Source organism: Anastrepha ludens, chromosome 3 (assembly GCF_028408465.1).
Source record: "Anastrepha ludens isolate Willacy chromosome 3, idAnaLude1.1, whole genome shotgun sequence".
Classification (NCBI taxonomy): Eukaryota; Metazoa; Arthropoda; class Insecta; order Diptera; family Tephritidae; genus Anastrepha; species Anastrepha ludens.
This window is the reverse complement of record NC_071499.1, coordinates 31,020,257-31,038,493: the sequence shown is the minus strand read 5'-3', so window position 1 is coordinate 31,038,493 and position 18,237 is coordinate 31,020,257. Positions and strand designations below refer to the sequence as shown.

The window sequence follows — 18,237 nt, the reverse complement described above, 5'->3', positions numbered from 1 at the left end:
TAGAACATTACATCTTTCTTTTGCTAACTTTTCGTTCACTAGTTTATTTAATTATTTTAAGGATATAATTGCAGAATTAAAAAAAAAAAATGATTTTTGGCGCTATTGGCATAAATTCTTAAATGAGCATTAAAAGTATATATGTATGTGTGTACGTATATGTATAAATAAAACTGGTACAGAATTATAAAACCTAAATCTCGCAGATAGTGAAATTAAGTTAAAATCGCCTAATTAAAATTTGATATATTTTTCTACATCAAAATTATGAAATTACAACTTAGAAATATCTTTAATCAATAAGTGGGAATAGGGGGAAGTGAAAGTTTCACAGCAAGCAATGGTTACCGATGGCTCGGGGCAATGTAAATTTAAAAGTGAAAAATTATTGAACTCTTATTAAAAAAACGCAATTGCAAGGCAAAAATACTTAAAGGCATATAAATTAAGGCTTTTGTATTATACTGTCCTTTTAAGTGAAATGTTTTTGTATTTTTATTTATCCATAAATTTATAATAGTTGAGTTGCTCTCCCTTCAATTTACTTTATTTACGTTATTTTGTGATTTTGCATTTCAACAAGGTGTAATGAACTAAATATTTATTGTTTTTTGTTTTTATTTTTTTTTTTAATTAATCGAAATCAATACAGCTAACAAATCATTGGAAAATTTATATTTTTTTTCAGTTATATGTAGCTATGATGCATTATGTATTTATAGATTATTTAAATATTTTGTATGACTATTTTTAATTTCGGTTTTAGTATTTGCTTTTTTCGCATTCATCATTAACAATATTATTGTATTCAATCATTATCGTTACCGGGGGAAACGAGTTCCTAATTGCATTTTGTATTACTTTACATATACATATGTATTTATTTAATTTTATGTATGTATACGCATGGCTTGAATTTAATACTAAGTATTTGTGTATATTAGTTTTGAGGCGTTTTAGTAGTTACGCTTTGAATACCAGAACAATTAAGAAGTTGGTTTTGAAATTTTTATAAAACACAAATTCGTACACAACTCGATCTTTATTGTACATGCCTTGCTATTGGTTTTTGCCTTTATTTATTAATCGATTTCTTATCTACATATTTTATTACACTTATTACAAATAGTCGCACATTCAATTTGTTTAATTTTGTACCCCTTTCGTTTTTCTCGTTTTGTTTCCTGTTTTATGCTCGCATAATTTAGCATTTCGTTTTAAAATAAATATTTTGAAATAACTTTTTACATATAGCATAGCATAATTATCGATTTTTAATGCTTTCATTTTATTACAGTATTATTATATATTTTTAATATTAATATTTATGGCTTAAAAAAATAATTTAATGCTCTTTAGGTACGTACTGAAGGTTGGTTGGTTGGTTGGTTAGTGTGTTTTGGTGGTGGCCTACCACGCCTTCGCTTTCATAATTTTTACTTCACTCAGCGTTGTTCTGTTTTCTTACTGTTTTTGTTTTTTTTGTAACTCTTTAAAGCCTTTTTTATATTTGTGTTTTTTTTTTTATTTATTTATTAGAAGCCTCACACGCTTCGCTCTTATTTTTCTCGAGGGGCTCATTTATTCAGTTCGATGCATTTAGTTGATTTAGATCAGCACCGTATTCTTGATTTATCGAAAGTAGGAAGAAGAACGCGATCGCTAATAAAGTCGAGCCGATCAAATCGCCAAGAGCAGTTAGATATGGAATCGATGAGTTGTCAGGATCGATTTTCCATTTCCACATGGTGTGTACAAGAACGTGCGCAATATATAAGAGTAACATAACCTATAATAGTAATAAACGAGTGTTATAATTATGAAATGATTCGAAAAATTATGTCACATCAGTTACGTATGCAATTTATTGGTTAGGGGTAGTCAGAATTCTCAAAAAATTTGATTTTTGTTTTGCATTTTCTTAAAGTATAAGAACTTTAATATATGGTGTGAAAATTTTAAGTGAGTTCGAGTTATTCAACAATTAACGAATTTCGCTCGGGCGCTCCGGAATCGATAGCAAAACTTTAAATTCTTTTTCTTAGAACTATGTTTTTTGAACTGGTGATCACTGTAACATAAAAACCGCTTGGTAGATTTCAACAAAATGTATACTGCTTTTGAAAAACATAAAAAACTCGTGCCTGATCGAAGGAATTTTTTTCAAAAGTTTAAATTTTTTTTATCAATTAATTGTCTGTTTTTTTCCCGAAAATCTGAAAAATATTTCCTGAGGCTACCATATTGTTAATTTTGAAAAAAAGCCTCGATCAGGGACAAGATTATCTATTAATAAAACTAATTTTTCTTGCCCGATTGATTTTAGATGAATCTTCAAGGACTTGTGATGATCGCCGCAAGGGACTTCTGGAGAAACGGGCTCCACACAAACAGCGAACTTTTACAATTATTAATTTTTTTTTAATTTTGCTAAAGTCAAGTCGAAACATGCTGCATTAATGCTGAGTTTTTATGTTTGGAAAATAAAGCAATTGACTAGCAAAAAAAAATTATTGAAAATCATAATTTTTTCGGGCCTCTGACTATCCCTAACCCCTTAATAATAAAGGCGGCCGCCGTAGTCGAATGGTTGTTGCTTGACTAGCACTCGAGAGTGCGTAGGTTCGAATCTTCGTGCATGCGCATCAAAAAATAGAAACCAATTTTATTAATAGCGGTCCGAGCTCATTTCTGTCATGAAAAAGCTCCTCTTAAAAACACAACTTGGCGTTCGGTCCCTCTATTTGTGGAACATCATCAAGACGCACGCCATAAATAGGAGAAGGAGCCCGGCCTAAAATCTAACAGAAGTATACGCGCCAACTATTTATTTAGTTATTATTTTTTAATAACAAACAAAATTTGCATTCAATCATATAAAGAAAAGTACTTGCCCTAAGCTATTTTTTAATTATTTTCAAAAAAAAGTGTCTACCTCTTTTGGTTGTGGCCTTCAACGCTACTAGGAAATTTAATTTCTTAAAGGATAAAATTTCAAAATGGGTACCTCGGAACGGTAATTTCAGTTTTGGGGAAGGATAAAAGTCATACGAGGCCAGATCTGGTAAATATGGTCGTCTGATCGATGATACGAGTATTAATGGTGTGCTTTGCTTTACATTTATTCACAATGTGCAAAGCTCTGGCCGGAGTATTAAAGAAAATCCTATCAAGAAGCACCGGACAGTCAACAGCACCACGGATTAAGTCGAAAATGAAAGATAAAGATAGGATTATTCTCCTGCTTTGCAATGATTTTATGTTGATCAATAAGCATCGCGCTTCATATGTAGGGATAGGATCCGAAAAGCATAAATTACGCAATGTAAGAATATTTTCTGGGATCGTTCAATGCTAGCAGCATTGCTGGAATAACACGGAGACCAAATGAAAGATGCATACTCCAGTTTGTAACGTACAAACGCCGTATACAAAAGCTTGGAGAAATCGAAACTATGACGCCTAATAAGAGCAACCATAGCGTAAGATTTGGCAATAACTAAATTTAAATGACTTTTACTAAACTTCGAAACAAATCTTAGACCCAAGTCTTTAATTTCATTTACACGTGACAGGGGTGTTTTCGATATGTGATAAGAGGAGTCAATAACAGTGGTACGCTTGGAAAAGGTAATTTGGAAGCATTTATCTATGTTGAGCGATAGACGACTATTGATACACCAGTAAATTATCTAAAACAATTTGCATCAATTCAGAGTCGAGGGAGCTAGTAATCGTCGAATAAATCTTAACGTCCTCTGCATAAAGCAGGAATCTTGCTGACGAGAGGCAAGAGTAAATATCATTGATAAACAGAACAAAAAGAAGCGGGCCCAGAATACTACCTTGCGGAAACCCAGAGCAAGTAACGAAAGGAAGAGATCTAACGTTGTCGACGACAACCAAACAATGGGATCTAACTTAAGAAGACTGATTTTTTATTAGTATTATATGGATAGACCGGGTAAAAACTACGCACATTTTTAATATATCAAGACTAAATGTCCGTTCGTTCCTGTGATTTTACAGGGTGGGCCATATAGCGTTCGCTTTTTGAACCACCTATTTTTTTGAGAATGGTAACACAAATGACATATCAAATGTGTTCATAATTTACTTAAAGGTTTGACATTTACGAAATGGGACGCTATACGCTTGAACAAAATTGGGAAATATTGAAAACCTATTTCCAAAGAGGTGAGTTTTCCTCTTCTTTTCTGATTTTCACATCGGTACCTACGTCAATAAGCCAAATTGTCGGATATGGGGCTCAGAAAATCCACACGTTACTGTAGAGAAGCAAATGCATCCACAACGAGTCACTGTTTGGTGCGGTTTTTGGTCTGGCGGTTACAGTAAATGGCGAGCGTTACCGTGACATGCTCAACGAGTTGTTTCCAAAAAATGGAGAGGATGACATGGACGACATTTGGTTTCAACAGGACGATGCAGCTTGTCACACTGCCAAATTTACACTCGAACTTTAGCTACCGTTTTTGAAAACCGAATAATCAGCTAAATTCCGATATCAATTGGCCGCCTCGGAGCTGCGATTTAAGCCTAGGACTATTTTTTGTGGGGAGCCGTTAAGAACAAATGCTATGCGAACCATTCAGAGACGATTGATGCTTTAAAACACAAACTCGAAGTAGCCATTCATGAAATTGGAGCCAAAACAATCGAAAATGTGCTTAAAAATTGGGTTGATCGAATGGCCTACTGTAAAGCCAGTCGTGGCAGTCATTTGAACGATATTATTTTTCATTCATAAATGACAATGTTTAATCTTCAAAATAAAAAAAAACTTTGAAATTATATTATTGTAATTTAATTAGTTTTTTTTTATAGCCGATTCAAAAAGCAAATTTTACATGGCCCACCCTATACAAGTAAAAACTATTATTGTCTAAGTCTGTTTGCTTCCAAAAATTGACAGCCTGTCCAAATCAAATTTTACTGAAATGTATATGGGTATATAAAGATTGGCCCGGAACGAATTCATGCTTCCCTTCCCTATTTGTTACATATATTGCAAAATTAATAAAGCATGTGAATATGTTGAAATATTTCCATTCTGACTAATATAAAGTTGCAAGGATACATTTTTTTAGTGTTTCTAGTTTTGGTACAAACCTGTATTAAGCTCGCCACCAGGTACGACATCACGAAAGCAAAGGAAACCGTCGATGTTGACATATGTATGTAATCGGCAACGAAAACGAATATCACATTACCAGGGATTGACATACCAAGGAGTATGCGCGCCGTTTTCGCGTATGGAACTAGAACAAAGCGAGAGAGGATATCGTGTTAGAGACATTTTTCATTTACATTTTCATTATATCATTCAACTCACCTCCTTTGAACAGCGCTTTCCATGGCCATTCGAAGATTTTCGTATGTGGTGGAATGATGCCAATAATCGAACTCTGATGCAGCATGGTTGAGATTTTACTGGCTTGCACTGACACCAAGTTACCACCAATGCCATTGATAATTGGTTGAAACACAACGAAACCGTCGAATATTTCCACAGCCGCATCGAGCACTAGACCGCCGATGCTGAAAAGTGACAAAGTATTGACATTGAGTATAAAAACGGGCTTACTGATTTATGTTGTGTTGTGTTCGTAATGTGAAATGGAATGGTGTGCGGGCAGAAGTCTACGCGAGTATGGAAGAGTTTTGATTGTTCTATTCACCCGAAAGTGGCCAGAAACAATTATTTTGCATGCGATTAAAGCAATTTATATTTTCCGACTTCGGTCAAGTATTCTTTGGGTATCAATTAAAAGCAATTAAAGTGAGAAGGCAAACCCTGATATGGTCCTTAAACATATGCAACTTAAGAGCACAACAGTAGGGGCATCTACGATCGAATGCCAAAAAACCCTAGAATCTGGTTGTACGCTGAGAGCCAACTCTCTTCTAAACAGGATAAAGAACGATGGTGGTGAACAAGCACAAAACGATGCATCTTCTGGAGAATAACTTTTTGCAAAAGTGATTCTTTGGACACAATATAAAAGTCAATGAGTATCAAAGTCACCTCTTGACGAACAAAAAGAACACTTTAATCTCTCTCAAAAATAACAATCCAAACAACTCTCTAAAACTCTGCCATCAAGTCCATCCAATTGTATGGAGGAGAAGTACGTACGATAATTGTGTGGGCGCGCCAATTGGAGTATCTCGGTTAAGCCATACCAATGGATAAATTGGTGGACCAACGTAGAAAGCATTCGATGGGGTGCCTGCTGATGGTGTTAGAGGGAGAGGAAATACTCCTCTTTGTTAGAAAGACAAAGAGGGGCTTGGCTTCACTTGGCATTTATGATTGACCCGAGTTGGTACTTTGTTTGCTAAACTCGATTAAAACTGCTTATGTTATTACGGGTTAAGTAAATAAGAAGAAGAAAAATGTTGATAATGTTTGAAATCTAAAGTGTTATTTTTTTTTGGTAGTCTAATCTCCTTATAAGCTCGCGATACGAATATACGTAAGCACTCATAGTAACTAGGCACTTGAGCTACTTGCAATATTTTTAGAAATCATTACTTTTATTAATAATTTTATTATTTTTAACTTTTTCCCATTAATTGCAGATGGATGATTTGCAGATTTTGTGAGTTTGCATTATTTTTACATGAAATATAACGCCGTACGACTTTTGCGCAAATGTGCCAAAGTACACACTCATGTATACATACGAGTACATACATCCTTACATATGTATTTACGTATTTATTTCAATGACGTCAATTTCAGTTAGAGATGCTCATAATTTTTTTAGTATTTTTTTACTCGTATGTTCAAATTATTTTTTGCTTGTTCTGTCGTCAATACACTTTTTTTGGCGCTCTAAAGTGTTATAAGCGATTCGGAGCACAGTTCTATAATATTTTAAATTTATGGCCACATTTATGACACGAAGGCTAAGAAAAAACATAAGTCAAGCTTATTTTAATTTTAATTGGAATTTTTCCGTGTGAATTTCGAAAGAGTAATTACAAAAGTTGTATATGCATATGAATACATTCTGTCATAAAATATCCGCAATAGTTCATTTAAAAAGCGCGCGTTGAACACATGTGTAAAGTTTTTTTGCTGGAATGTTGGTACAACTGTCCTCTATAGTGTCGGAGAGTTTGAGCGTGATCTGTCAATTAGCTTATTTTTGGCATTTAATTATAACAGTCAACCGCAGTTGTGCTCTGCGATTGTCACTATGGGTAAAAATACCGAACAAAGAATTTGTCTTAAATTTTGTGTTTTGAACGGGAGTTCGTTTGCCGAATCGTTGAAAATTTTGTAGAAAGCCTATGGCGAGTGTACTTTATCAAAAACGTGGGTCCACGAGTGGCCGAGAAGTCGTGGAAGATTTACCCCGATCTGGTCGCCCATTAACGTCTTCAACGAATAAAAACGTCGAGTAAATGGTGGTGGAAAACCATCATTTAAGTTTGTGGAAAGTAGCTCGTGACCTTAGAGTGTCTCAGGAATCAATTTGCAACATCTTACACCGTCAATTGGGCATGAGACGCGTGGCTGCTCGACTCGTTCCGAGGGAGTGGAATTTCGTTCAAAAATTTCATCGGAAGAAGGTGGCTGAAGACATGCCTGAACAAGTGAATTCCGACCCAACGTTTATCCAGCGCATCATAACGGTGATGAGACGTATGGGTTTGCAAACCACTCAATGGGTTTGATATGCGAAACCAGTCAACAGGCGACTGAATGGCGCTATCCACATGAGCCAAAACCCAAAAAACCACGTCAAAGTCGGTCAAAAGTGAAAGTCATCCTACTCGTTTTCTTTTATTATGAAGTTGTGCCCTCTGAACTCGTTCCAAATGGTTCTACGGTAAATAAAGAATATTGTTTGGAAGTTATGCGATGTTTGAGAGAGAATGTGCGTAGGAAAGGGCCCAATTAGTGGAAAGAAACTTCATGGATCTTGCACCATGATAACGCACCGTCTCATAAGGCTCATATTGTGAACATTTTTTTGACATTGATTTAACCTCCTGTGACTTTTTCCTTTTCCCAAAACTTAAATTCCCACTCCGTGGACGTCGCTTTGAGTTGATAGAGGCCATTAAGGAGAATTCGGTGAAGGAGCTGAAGAAGATCTCTTCAAATGGTTTTAAAAGGTGCTTTGATGTCTGGAAAAATCATTGGCATATGTGTATTGCTTCGAATGTAGCCTATTTGGAAGGCGACAAAATAAATTTTGATGATTAAACAATTATTGAACAATTTCCGGTACTTTTTTGACAGAATGTATATAAGTTGAAGTTGCAGTCGAATACAAATAATTCATATCGCAGCTTCTATTTGCGCCTCATCCTCATTAGCTTCGTAGTGACCAATTTTAGCTCATTTAAACATTTCCTAACGTACTAAGTTTTCGTTAAGAGAAAAGCTCTAGTTTTCCATATTTTATAAAAATTAGAAGGCAGAAATTTCGAGAGCGAAGAAGAAATTTCAGTTTGATAATTTCTATCACTTTATTAACCAATGGTTTGAGTGTTATGTTGAACAAAAGAAAAAACGAGAACAAAATAATAATAATAGGACTATGAATAAGTTCGTGCGGTTTTACAACAGATGGCGTAACTTGATTATTATTCCATCGATCCACATTTCCAAACATTCATTGGAGAGCTACTGTCGTAAGGCACAAACGTCAGTATAAGTTTTTTATTTGAAGCGTAAACAACAATATTTTTACCACACTTGAAAATGTCGAATTTCGTGCCAAATAATGTGTTTTTGCGGGGAATTCTTCTTCATTATTTTAATATGAAGAAAAAAGCAGCCGAAAGTCATCGTATCTTGGTGGAAGTTTATGGTGAGCATGCTCTATCTGAGCGAACGTGCCAGAAGTGGTTTGCACGCTTTAAAAGTGGTGATTTTGGCTTGGAAGACGAAGAACGCGAGGGTGCGCCGCCAAAGTTCATGGATACCGAATTGGAGGAATTGCTCGATCAAGATCCGGCTCAAACGCAAGAAGAGGTTGCAAAAACTTTGGGAGTTGATCAATCAACCATTTCCAAACGTTTAAAAGCCATGGGAATGATCCGAAAGGTAGGCCATTGGGTGCCGTATGAATTGAAGTCAAGAGACGTTGAACGCCGTTTTATGGCATGCGAACAACTGCTTCAACGGCACAAAAGAAAGGGTTTTTTGCATCGAATTGTGACTGGCGATGAAAAGTGGGTCCATTACGACAATCCAAAACGTCGGGCAACGTATGGATACCCTGGCCATGCTTCAACATCGACGTCGGCGCAGAATATTCATGGCCTGAAGGTTATGCTGTGTATCTGGTGGGACCAGCTGGGTGTTGTGTATTATGAGCTACTGAAACCGAATGAAACGATTACGGGGGATGTCTACCGACGACAATTGATGCGTTTGAGCCGAGCACTGCGAGAAAAACGGCCGCAATACGCCGATAGACACGACAAAGTTATTTTGCAACATGACAATGCTCGGCCACATGTTGCACAAGTGGTCAAAACATACTTAGAAACGCTCAAATGGGATGTCCTACCCCACCCGCCGTATAGTCCAGACCTTGCGCCATCCGATTACTATCTCTTCCGATCGATGCAACATGGCCTGGCTGACCAGCACTTCCGTAATTACGATGAAGTCAAAAAATGGATCGATTCGTGGATTGCGGCAAAACCGACCGAATTTTTCACAAAGGGAATCCGTGAATTGCCAGAAAGATGGGAAAAAGTAGTAGTAAGCGATGGACAATATTTTGAATATTAAATTTGTAACCATTTTACGTCAATAAAGTTTCAAATTTCGAAAAAACCGCACGAACTTATTCATAGTCCTATTATTATATTGTATAAGTATATATTTATAAATATATTTGGCGCCTACATCCGTTTTGGGTGTTTGGCCGCGTTTGGAGAGATCTACAGTTTTAAACGGACTCTGAACGGCAGATGAGTTTTTTATAAGAAGCTTTTTCATAGCACAAATTCACTCGGCGGCTTGCCATTGCCTGCCAAGAAGCGATCGCCATTAGAAAAAACGTTGTCTATCATTTGGTGTTTCGTGCTCTAACGTCATTTCCGAATGGTAGTTACGCACCAACACTTTCAGCTCCGGTGGCCGAAATAATAATAATAACAAAATAATAACGACAATGAAAATTTAACTTAACCTTAGTTTCAGTTATGGCTACAGAGATCTATCGCTAAAACTCTTGTTGAATTTCAGATTTTATATAAGTAGAATGGTAAAAAATGAGGACTCAAACCACAGGCCGTGTTGTGGATGTACAACGCAGTGGTTTTGCGAATTTTAACTTACGGATGCCTAGTTTTAGCTTCCCACGGAAGGGCTATAATAACACTAAACTGGGATGGGTGCAAAGAGCTGCCGGCATTGTTAATGTGAAATGGTTGAAGTGCCAGTCTGGCACTTCTCAAGTAGCACTGAAGCGCTATTTTGATACCATTATGAATATATAATATGTACATAGATATATATTTTTTTTTACTTACCCACTAATACAAAGCGCAGATAGTACCGGCACCCAGCCACTCTTCAGTATCGGACGAGTATATTTATTTTTGAGCACAATAGCTACCCACATAGGTAAAAGCACTAAATAACAAGCGACTATAACGAATGTGATCCACAAGTGAGTTTCTGCAAGATGAAATCAAGTAAATTGGTAAGAAAGTTCAATATTTTTCGTTTGATTATAATCAAAATATAGTAATACCCAGTCGACTTCAAATATACTGGCATATTTTCACTAATTTCAATTTACAGCAGATCAGTTACATCGTCACTTCGCAGTATTAACTTATGTATATATCATTTTTTAAGTTTTTTCCTTGTTTACTCCTGTTGGGAGCATAGGACCTCGACAAGACATTTGTATTGTTAATCTAATTGATTTCTGGCAGGGTAGGTGATTAGCCTGCCGCTACCAGGTCTAAACTTAGAAACAACGCCTTCTTACTGTTTGGAGCGCCATCTGTGTTTTACATTTTTCTGCCAAAAGGATCGCACAGAAGGTTGAGGACTTCGCTAAAGTTGATGTGTGTGCGCTACATTGCTGGCGCCACTGATACAATGTGTAACTATGTGTTTTTGCTTGTTTTAGCAGCCACGATGCAAAAAATTCATAATATTTACATTTTTTTTTTTTAAATCCTCTGATGCATGGAAACTATCAAGAAACGAATTGCTGTGCAATCAGGCTCGGAAATTCGTAATGCAATAACAGCAATCACCTGCTGCAAAATATTGCTTACCAGAAGAAAAAGCAAAATAAGTTTACACACTTAATATACCACATTTTCATAGTTTTTACCGAACTACCGTGTAAGGTATTGCCCAATTGACGCGTGTAGTGTGAATCCGACTAGCTTGTATTTTTGAAGTCCACTTTAGGTATACCTTAAGGAAACAAGTTTTAACTCACTTATGTGGTCGAAGAGCAGTGAAGCAATGAACGACAGACAGCTAATAGAAACGACATCACCGATAGATGCCGCTAACGGTGTTGCTAGGTTATCAGGATTCAAACGATATCTCTCAGATAATAATATCACAGCCACTAACACAAAATCTGTAAGGAATAAAAAAAGAAATAGTTAATGTAAGAATAAATGTATAAGTGCAAAATAAAGTACAATTTGTAGTTACATAAGCAAAATTAGGTAAAATTATAAATAATAGTGTTTACTTGCTTAACTCTTTTTAACCAACTTAACGTACATGTAGGCAGCCCTAAATGACATTACCGCCGTATTCAAGGTCAGCCTTATTTGGGTTCCGGGGCACAGAGATATTGAGGGAAATTCTCAAAACCGATGAGCTAGCAAGGAAAGGTACTGCTCTTCAACTGCTCAGTGATAAAAGTGCTAGTGGGATACCTATGACCATGAGTAAACTAATAATCAAAAACAACAATATCCAAGAGGCCAATAGGTCAGGGAGAGATGAAAATACATGTGTAACAGCTAGGCTACTATGGCCGTAAATGAGTAAGAAAAAGGCAAAGCAACTGCTTAGTCTCTCATGAGATGATATCTCGAGGGTCGTGGCTTGTCTAACCGGTCATTGGCTATTTGGCAGGCATTTCTCGAGACTATCAGTTTTCTCCCATGAATATTGCAGAAGTTGTAGAGACGAGCCCCAGCCCCAGCTAAAATCAGTGCAGGTTGTCTAGGTAAATACTTTTTCAATTCACTTACAGAGCTGTCTGGCGTGGGGATGGGATCAATTCTACGTTTCATAAGAGCCACAAAATGGTTCCACGAAGGGAAGCAAATGAGGTTCCCGTGCAGCACAGTGGGTATCACAACGGAGCAGGAGCTCGGCCGAACACCCAAGCAAAGGGTGCGTAGTTATGATCCTGACTTGGGTTTCAGTACATCAAAAACGTTACACAATTATTACTGTCCCTTCTCTTTTTCAAGTAAATTATAGACGCTTTATTTTGACAGCTTGCGTAATCGAAGATGAAAAATAATGAAACTGAGCCGCCTTGTCTGATTTTTCTATCTTAACGAAACGAGAGCTTCGAAAAAGTTCATTTACATATTAATTCCGGTGCAATTATCAAATCAAACGATTTAAGAAAAGTGAAGCGAAGATTTATTTATTTTTGTAAGCCGAAATGGCACTGAAAATTCGTTCCATGTCGATGAGAACTCATTAATAGACGCTTTCAAATACATATTACATATATCGGGTGTTTTTTTAGCTGCATGAGAAGTACGGATATCGATAACTACGGGTTAACAGCTAAGAATGGCAAACTGTATTAAGGGTTTCTGTTCAGTAAGGTTTAGCAAGTCATCATGAAACGTGTAACGCCACTCTTCCGAATTGTGTAAATTTACTTAAAAAAAATTAATCCGTTCGCGAAGTTCTTAGAGAAAAGTGTTGAAGAGGACGTCGAAATGTCGATTCATCGCCTTTCTCAATTTATTGGCCTTTGTCCTTCGGTTATCCGGAAAATTTTACGTAAGGATCTTGGTTCACGTGCCTACAAAATACAGCTCGTGCAAGAATTGATTTTGCTGATTGGGCTCATTAAGATTTATTATTTAGATTTATTGGAAAAAGTAATCAAAAATTTAACTGATCGAATGGACCATGTAACTCGTAGCCGCGGCGGACAAATGCCGGATATCATATTCGAAAAAAAATGTCATGAAATTATAATCTGGTAGATAATTGTAATTTTAGTAATGAAAAAATTTCATTCCAACTATATTTCTGTTTTGTGTTATCATTTTAATCATTTATACTTTTCGAGTTATTCAGCAATTAACAAAGGGCGCTCGGGCGCTCCGGAATCGATAGCAAAACTTTAAATGCGTTTTTCTCAAAACTATGTTTTTTGAACTGGTGATCACTGTAACTTATACTGCTTTTGAAAAACATAAAAAACACGTGACTGATCCAAGGATTTTTTGACGTGATAACGTCTTATAATTCGATTTAACAGGATGCACGCACGAAAAAATGTGTCGTTACCTTGCTCATTAGTGTTACCTTGCTCATATGTCGTTACCTTGCTCATTAGTGTTACCTTGCTCATATGTCGTTACCTTGCTCATTTGTAGTTACCTTGCTCATTGCCGTTACCTTGAATGAACTGCAAGAGAAAGCGCGGAATGAACAAAGCAAACGAACGGCAACGTTCGACATCTGGCTCTGTCCTACTTGAGTGAGCATATATATGTATGTATATGCGCATTTGTATATAAATTCACATACTTGTATTTGCATATGCCTTCTTCCTGTGTGCATGGTGAACCATTTCTCTGTTGAGAATAGGACGATGATAGAAAAAGTAGGAAATGAAAGGGAGTGTTTCGAGTTTAAAGTGTCTTGAAAAAGGCAAATCGATGATGGCGCCTCTTAGTGTTGTTGACTTATTAACGTCTGATGCACAATCGAAACTGAAGATATCTTTCATGAATTTGATAAATGTTTCGTCATTTTTCACGTTTGTGTAAATGTAACTTGACCTATTCCATTGCAATTCCATTTACCTCCTCCTCTATATCCATACAAAATATCTATCAAACAAATAAAATTAAAATTTTGTTTTGCAAATTGCAACCATTACATCAATATTTTCTTATGACGTTGTCACGTTAAACTATCGTCAGTAAACCGACTTTACAGACAACCTCTTTTTTCCAAAAATTTCGATTTCTTTTTAAAATAATTGTCTCGAAAATCTGAAAAATATTTCCTGAGGTCGCCATATTGTTAATTTTAAAAAAAAGCCTCTATCAGGGACAAGATTATCTATTAATAAAACTAATTTCTGTTGTCCGATTGATTTTAGATGAATCTTGGTGAATGAAGACTTGTGATGATCACCGCAAGGAGCTTCTGGAGAAACGGGCGCCACACAAACAGCGATAACTTTTACAATTATTAATTTTTTTTTGTTGAAATTTTGCTAAAGTCAAGTTGAAACATTTAAATAAACTTACCTAAAACAAAGCACGATGAGGTCGCCGTAAACATAGCGGACGCCGTCAGTAGCATAACATGTTCGAAATAGAATGTGCCATGCATCGCCGCACCCACAGCAATGGCAAACATAGCGACCAAAAAAGAAGCCACCGTCGCCTGCACTTGCACCAATGCAATATTGCCGACAATCATTTTGATAACTTCCTTGCGTGTTGTCATATTACCTAGATTGACCTGCGTCGATAGACGTGATGCGAGGCACATATCGAGATTGCCCTTGAGGCCCAGCAGTGATGGCACGAGAATGTATAGTTCGGTGATCTCTTTGAAGACACGCCATTTCTACGCATAAAATGTGAGCAGCATAAATAATTACGAAAATCATTGAATAATATTTATGTATATACGAAACACAGAAAGTAATAGTAAGTAGCAGTAGAGGAAAATACGGCAATTAAAATCTGTTAAGCAAAATTGTTAAAATGTAAAACACGTAAATGCCAAATTTAAATGCCTTTTTAATCTCACATAAATAGCCGAGTCGCTGTAAATAATGCTTAAAACTTTAAATATTTATTGTGAAACATTGCTAATTGAGTACAATTGAGCGAATATATTTAATCGTCACTTAAAAATAAAATAAAGAATCTCTTAAGTAAACATTTACCATAAATGTGCAAATAAATAACTTTATATGTATGCTACGATGTGCTATCAAAATCACAAATCTTATCGGCGTATCAGTAATGCAGTTGAACTTCTGTTGCTCATTCTATAGGTACATTTCAATTTACGCGTATTTATGTGAAATTCTGATATTTCTAACCTATTTTTACTATTAGCACTGCAATAATCGGTGTTTATATGTAATAATCTTATCGAAAAACTATAAAGTAACCAAAATTGCGTAAAGAATAAAAAGCGGGAATTCCCAATACTACAAACAGTCACTATTCATCATTTTAGAACATACATTCAATCCTCTACATGCCAACTTCAGTTTAAGTTAATACATATTTTAATACTAATACCGTTACGCGACCAAACGTTTTATGATGTCGCTGGACATAAAACCAAAAAACACAGTTTTTCGTAGTAAACTACTTACAGAGACTAACTACATACATATATAATATATAAAAAAAGCTTATGCAATTTCTCCCTTACTGAATAGACTCCAACAATTTAGCTAAAGCTGAACGGTTACATTTGCATGACCAATCGCAAAGAGTAAATAATGTTTAATAAACAAAACCAAAAACACGAATTCAACTATTATGAATTATTTATTGATATTATTTTGTTTAATTTCCGTTAGTCAAATCAATTGTTTGCCTAATTTTTGCGGCAGTCTTAATCTTCTTTCTGTAACTGTCGTTATTTCCCTGTATTTTCCCGTAATTGTAATGATTTGCAAACAAAAAAAAAAAAAAACAAAATGGCTTTCGATTTCACTTTCTGGATAACTTTTATTTGGCCTTTACCAAGTCATGTAAACCATTGCATAGTGTACGCAAAATGCCCGAAAATATTGTATGTCACTGACTGATATCATTCGTTTTTTAGTTGCATATCAAACACACAACCAAAAGTTATTTTACAGTGTTTGAACTTATGAATACCATTCTCAATAATAATATAGTGTAAGTGTACATATTGATGACCTGTATGAGCCTTACGACGACATATACCTTAGTGTACAGCGAATAAAGATCCAGCGGCTACGTTGGCTGGGTCAAGTCGTCTGAATGAATATAAATGCTCCGGCTCTGAAAGTATTCGATGCGTAACCAGCTGGTGGAAGCAGAGGAAGAGGAAGGCCTCCTCTGCGTTGGAATGATCAGGTGCAGAAAAATCACCACGAAATCAAGTAAGCGGTTATCGGGCCAATTATTTGCTTGTAATACATTACTGTACTATGGAGGCGCAGGAATAAGACTGCTGGAAAGTTCTTAACAAAACTCATTTCCTTCAACTATTTTACTACTAACTTTCAACTTAAGGCCGGCGGGCCAATTAGATGTCCTAAATTCAGTAGTTTTCGCGATGCGTTGTAGGATGAGAAAAAAAACAATTAGCCAAATGAAGTTTTGGGGATAGTTTAATATATATTTGAACTAAAAAAAAAAAAATTTGTACAATCTCGAACAATATATTGTAAGTCGAGTTATCAATAGATTCCCAGAGCGCCTGTATCCAACTTCTGTACAAGATACAACTTGCAATTTTCATCTGAAAACAAAAAAAAAAAAAGATTATTAATTTTGATGTAATTATCTTCTATGTGAACTAAAAAAAACATCCAAAAACTTTTTTTAAGCGACTTTTTTACCCAGTTGAAGAGTTTTTTTTTCCTTGAAAAACCACTTTTTTTTCTACCTTCCCCAAAAATTCGAATTTTACGTGTTTCTCCCAATTTTCTTAGTTCACATCGAAGATAATTACGTCAAAATTAATAATCTTTTTTTTTTTGTTTTCAGATGAAAATTGCAAGTTGTATCTTGTACAGAAGTTGGATACTTCAGTGGCAAGGCGCTCTGGGAATCTATTGATAACTCGGCTTACAATATATTGTTGGAGATTGTACAAATTTTTTTTTTAGTTCAAATATATATTAAACTATCCCCAAAACTTCATTTGGCTAATTGTTTTTTTTCTCATCCTACAACGCTTCGCGAAAACTACTGAATTTAGGACATCTAATTGGCCCGCCGGCCTTAAGGAAAATAAAGTAACTGGATTTTGGCCCTAGTTAGTGTACCTTATAATACTCCCCTTCCCGCTTAAAAGAGTGTGAGTGAAGAAGCGCACGCACGTGGCCAACGCAGGTTGTTCGTGACACTACAATCGAATCATTTAATGAATCCATTTGAGTGCCCGTTTACTACTGCTACTATTCCTAACCTGAAATATTCTAACTTAACGCTACCATTTTTTGTATTGTGGAGGAGGACTTGTCTTCACTTGGTGTGCCCAACTGGCGCCGGTTAGCACGAGAAAAAAACGACTGGCGCGCTTTTTTAAACACGGCCGAAATCGCGTAAGCGGCTATCGCGTCAATTAGGAAGAAGATAGGAAGTTCCAAGGACGGACAACAAGGCGACAAGAACTGAATTGTAGACGGGCAAACTGTCAAGTGCTAAATCTACCATAAAGGTTCTAAATTCAAAATCTACTGTGAACCTCGAAGTTATAGTTTCTCTAACGGCCATTACTGTGTGCAGTCTCATTACAAATCGTCGGCAAAAATAGGAAATGATTGAGGTTTGATGAAATTTCAAACTTAAGTTAATGGAATGTGAATGCGCTAATTTCAAAATTTCAAAAAAAAAAAAAAAATTAATTTCACAAAAAATTGTTTCTCTTATAATTAATATTATAATAAAGTATATAAATTAATACATTTCAACAAGTGCGACACTGGATATACAGCTGAGTTGTTTTCGCAAATAAAGTTTACACAATAGCCAACTTAGTAGCGAGCGCTACATGAAAATTAAGATTTTGGGTTTACACGAACACGAGCGTAAAAAGAAACACGATGGGTACTAAAGTCAAAACTTTATTGCTAAGTTTTCTTTCATCACTTGAGCAATAAATTTAGTTTTATTATACCTTCCAAATTGCTTTTTTAACAACCGAAAACTACCCGGCATAAAAAGAAACAAAATGTTGCGTTCTCAAATAAATTTATTATTATATTGCCACTAGATATATAGTATGTACAAGATGTGTTATTATATGAGAAA

At 35.7% G+C, this 18,237-nt stretch overlaps 1 protein-coding gene across 2 annotated transcripts in view; it reads right to left on the bottom strand.

Annotated features, from left to right (window-relative positions):
- Positions 1–1,470: 1,470 nt before the first annotated feature.
- LOC128857302 (solute carrier family 41 member 1) overlaps positions 1,471–18,237 on the bottom strand; it is a 109,952-nt gene continuing 93,185 nt past the window's right edge. For both annotated transcript variants that reach the window (XM_054093001.1, XM_054093000.1), the window contains 6 exons: positions 14,506–14,830; positions 11,466–11,612; positions 10,534–10,681; positions 5,357–5,562; positions 5,134–5,282; positions 1,471–1,789 (listed from right to left, as the gene is read on the bottom strand). In XM_054093001.1, the coding sequence (XP_053948976.1) occupies positions 1,586–1,789; positions 5,134–5,282; positions 5,357–5,562; positions 10,534–10,681; positions 11,466–11,612; positions 14,506–14,830 (1,179 nt within the window). In that variant the 3' untranslated portion in view covers positions 1,471–1,585. The remainder of the gene's footprint in view (positions 1,790–5,133; positions 5,283–5,356; positions 5,563–10,533; positions 10,682–11,465; positions 11,613–14,505; positions 14,831–18,237) is intronic.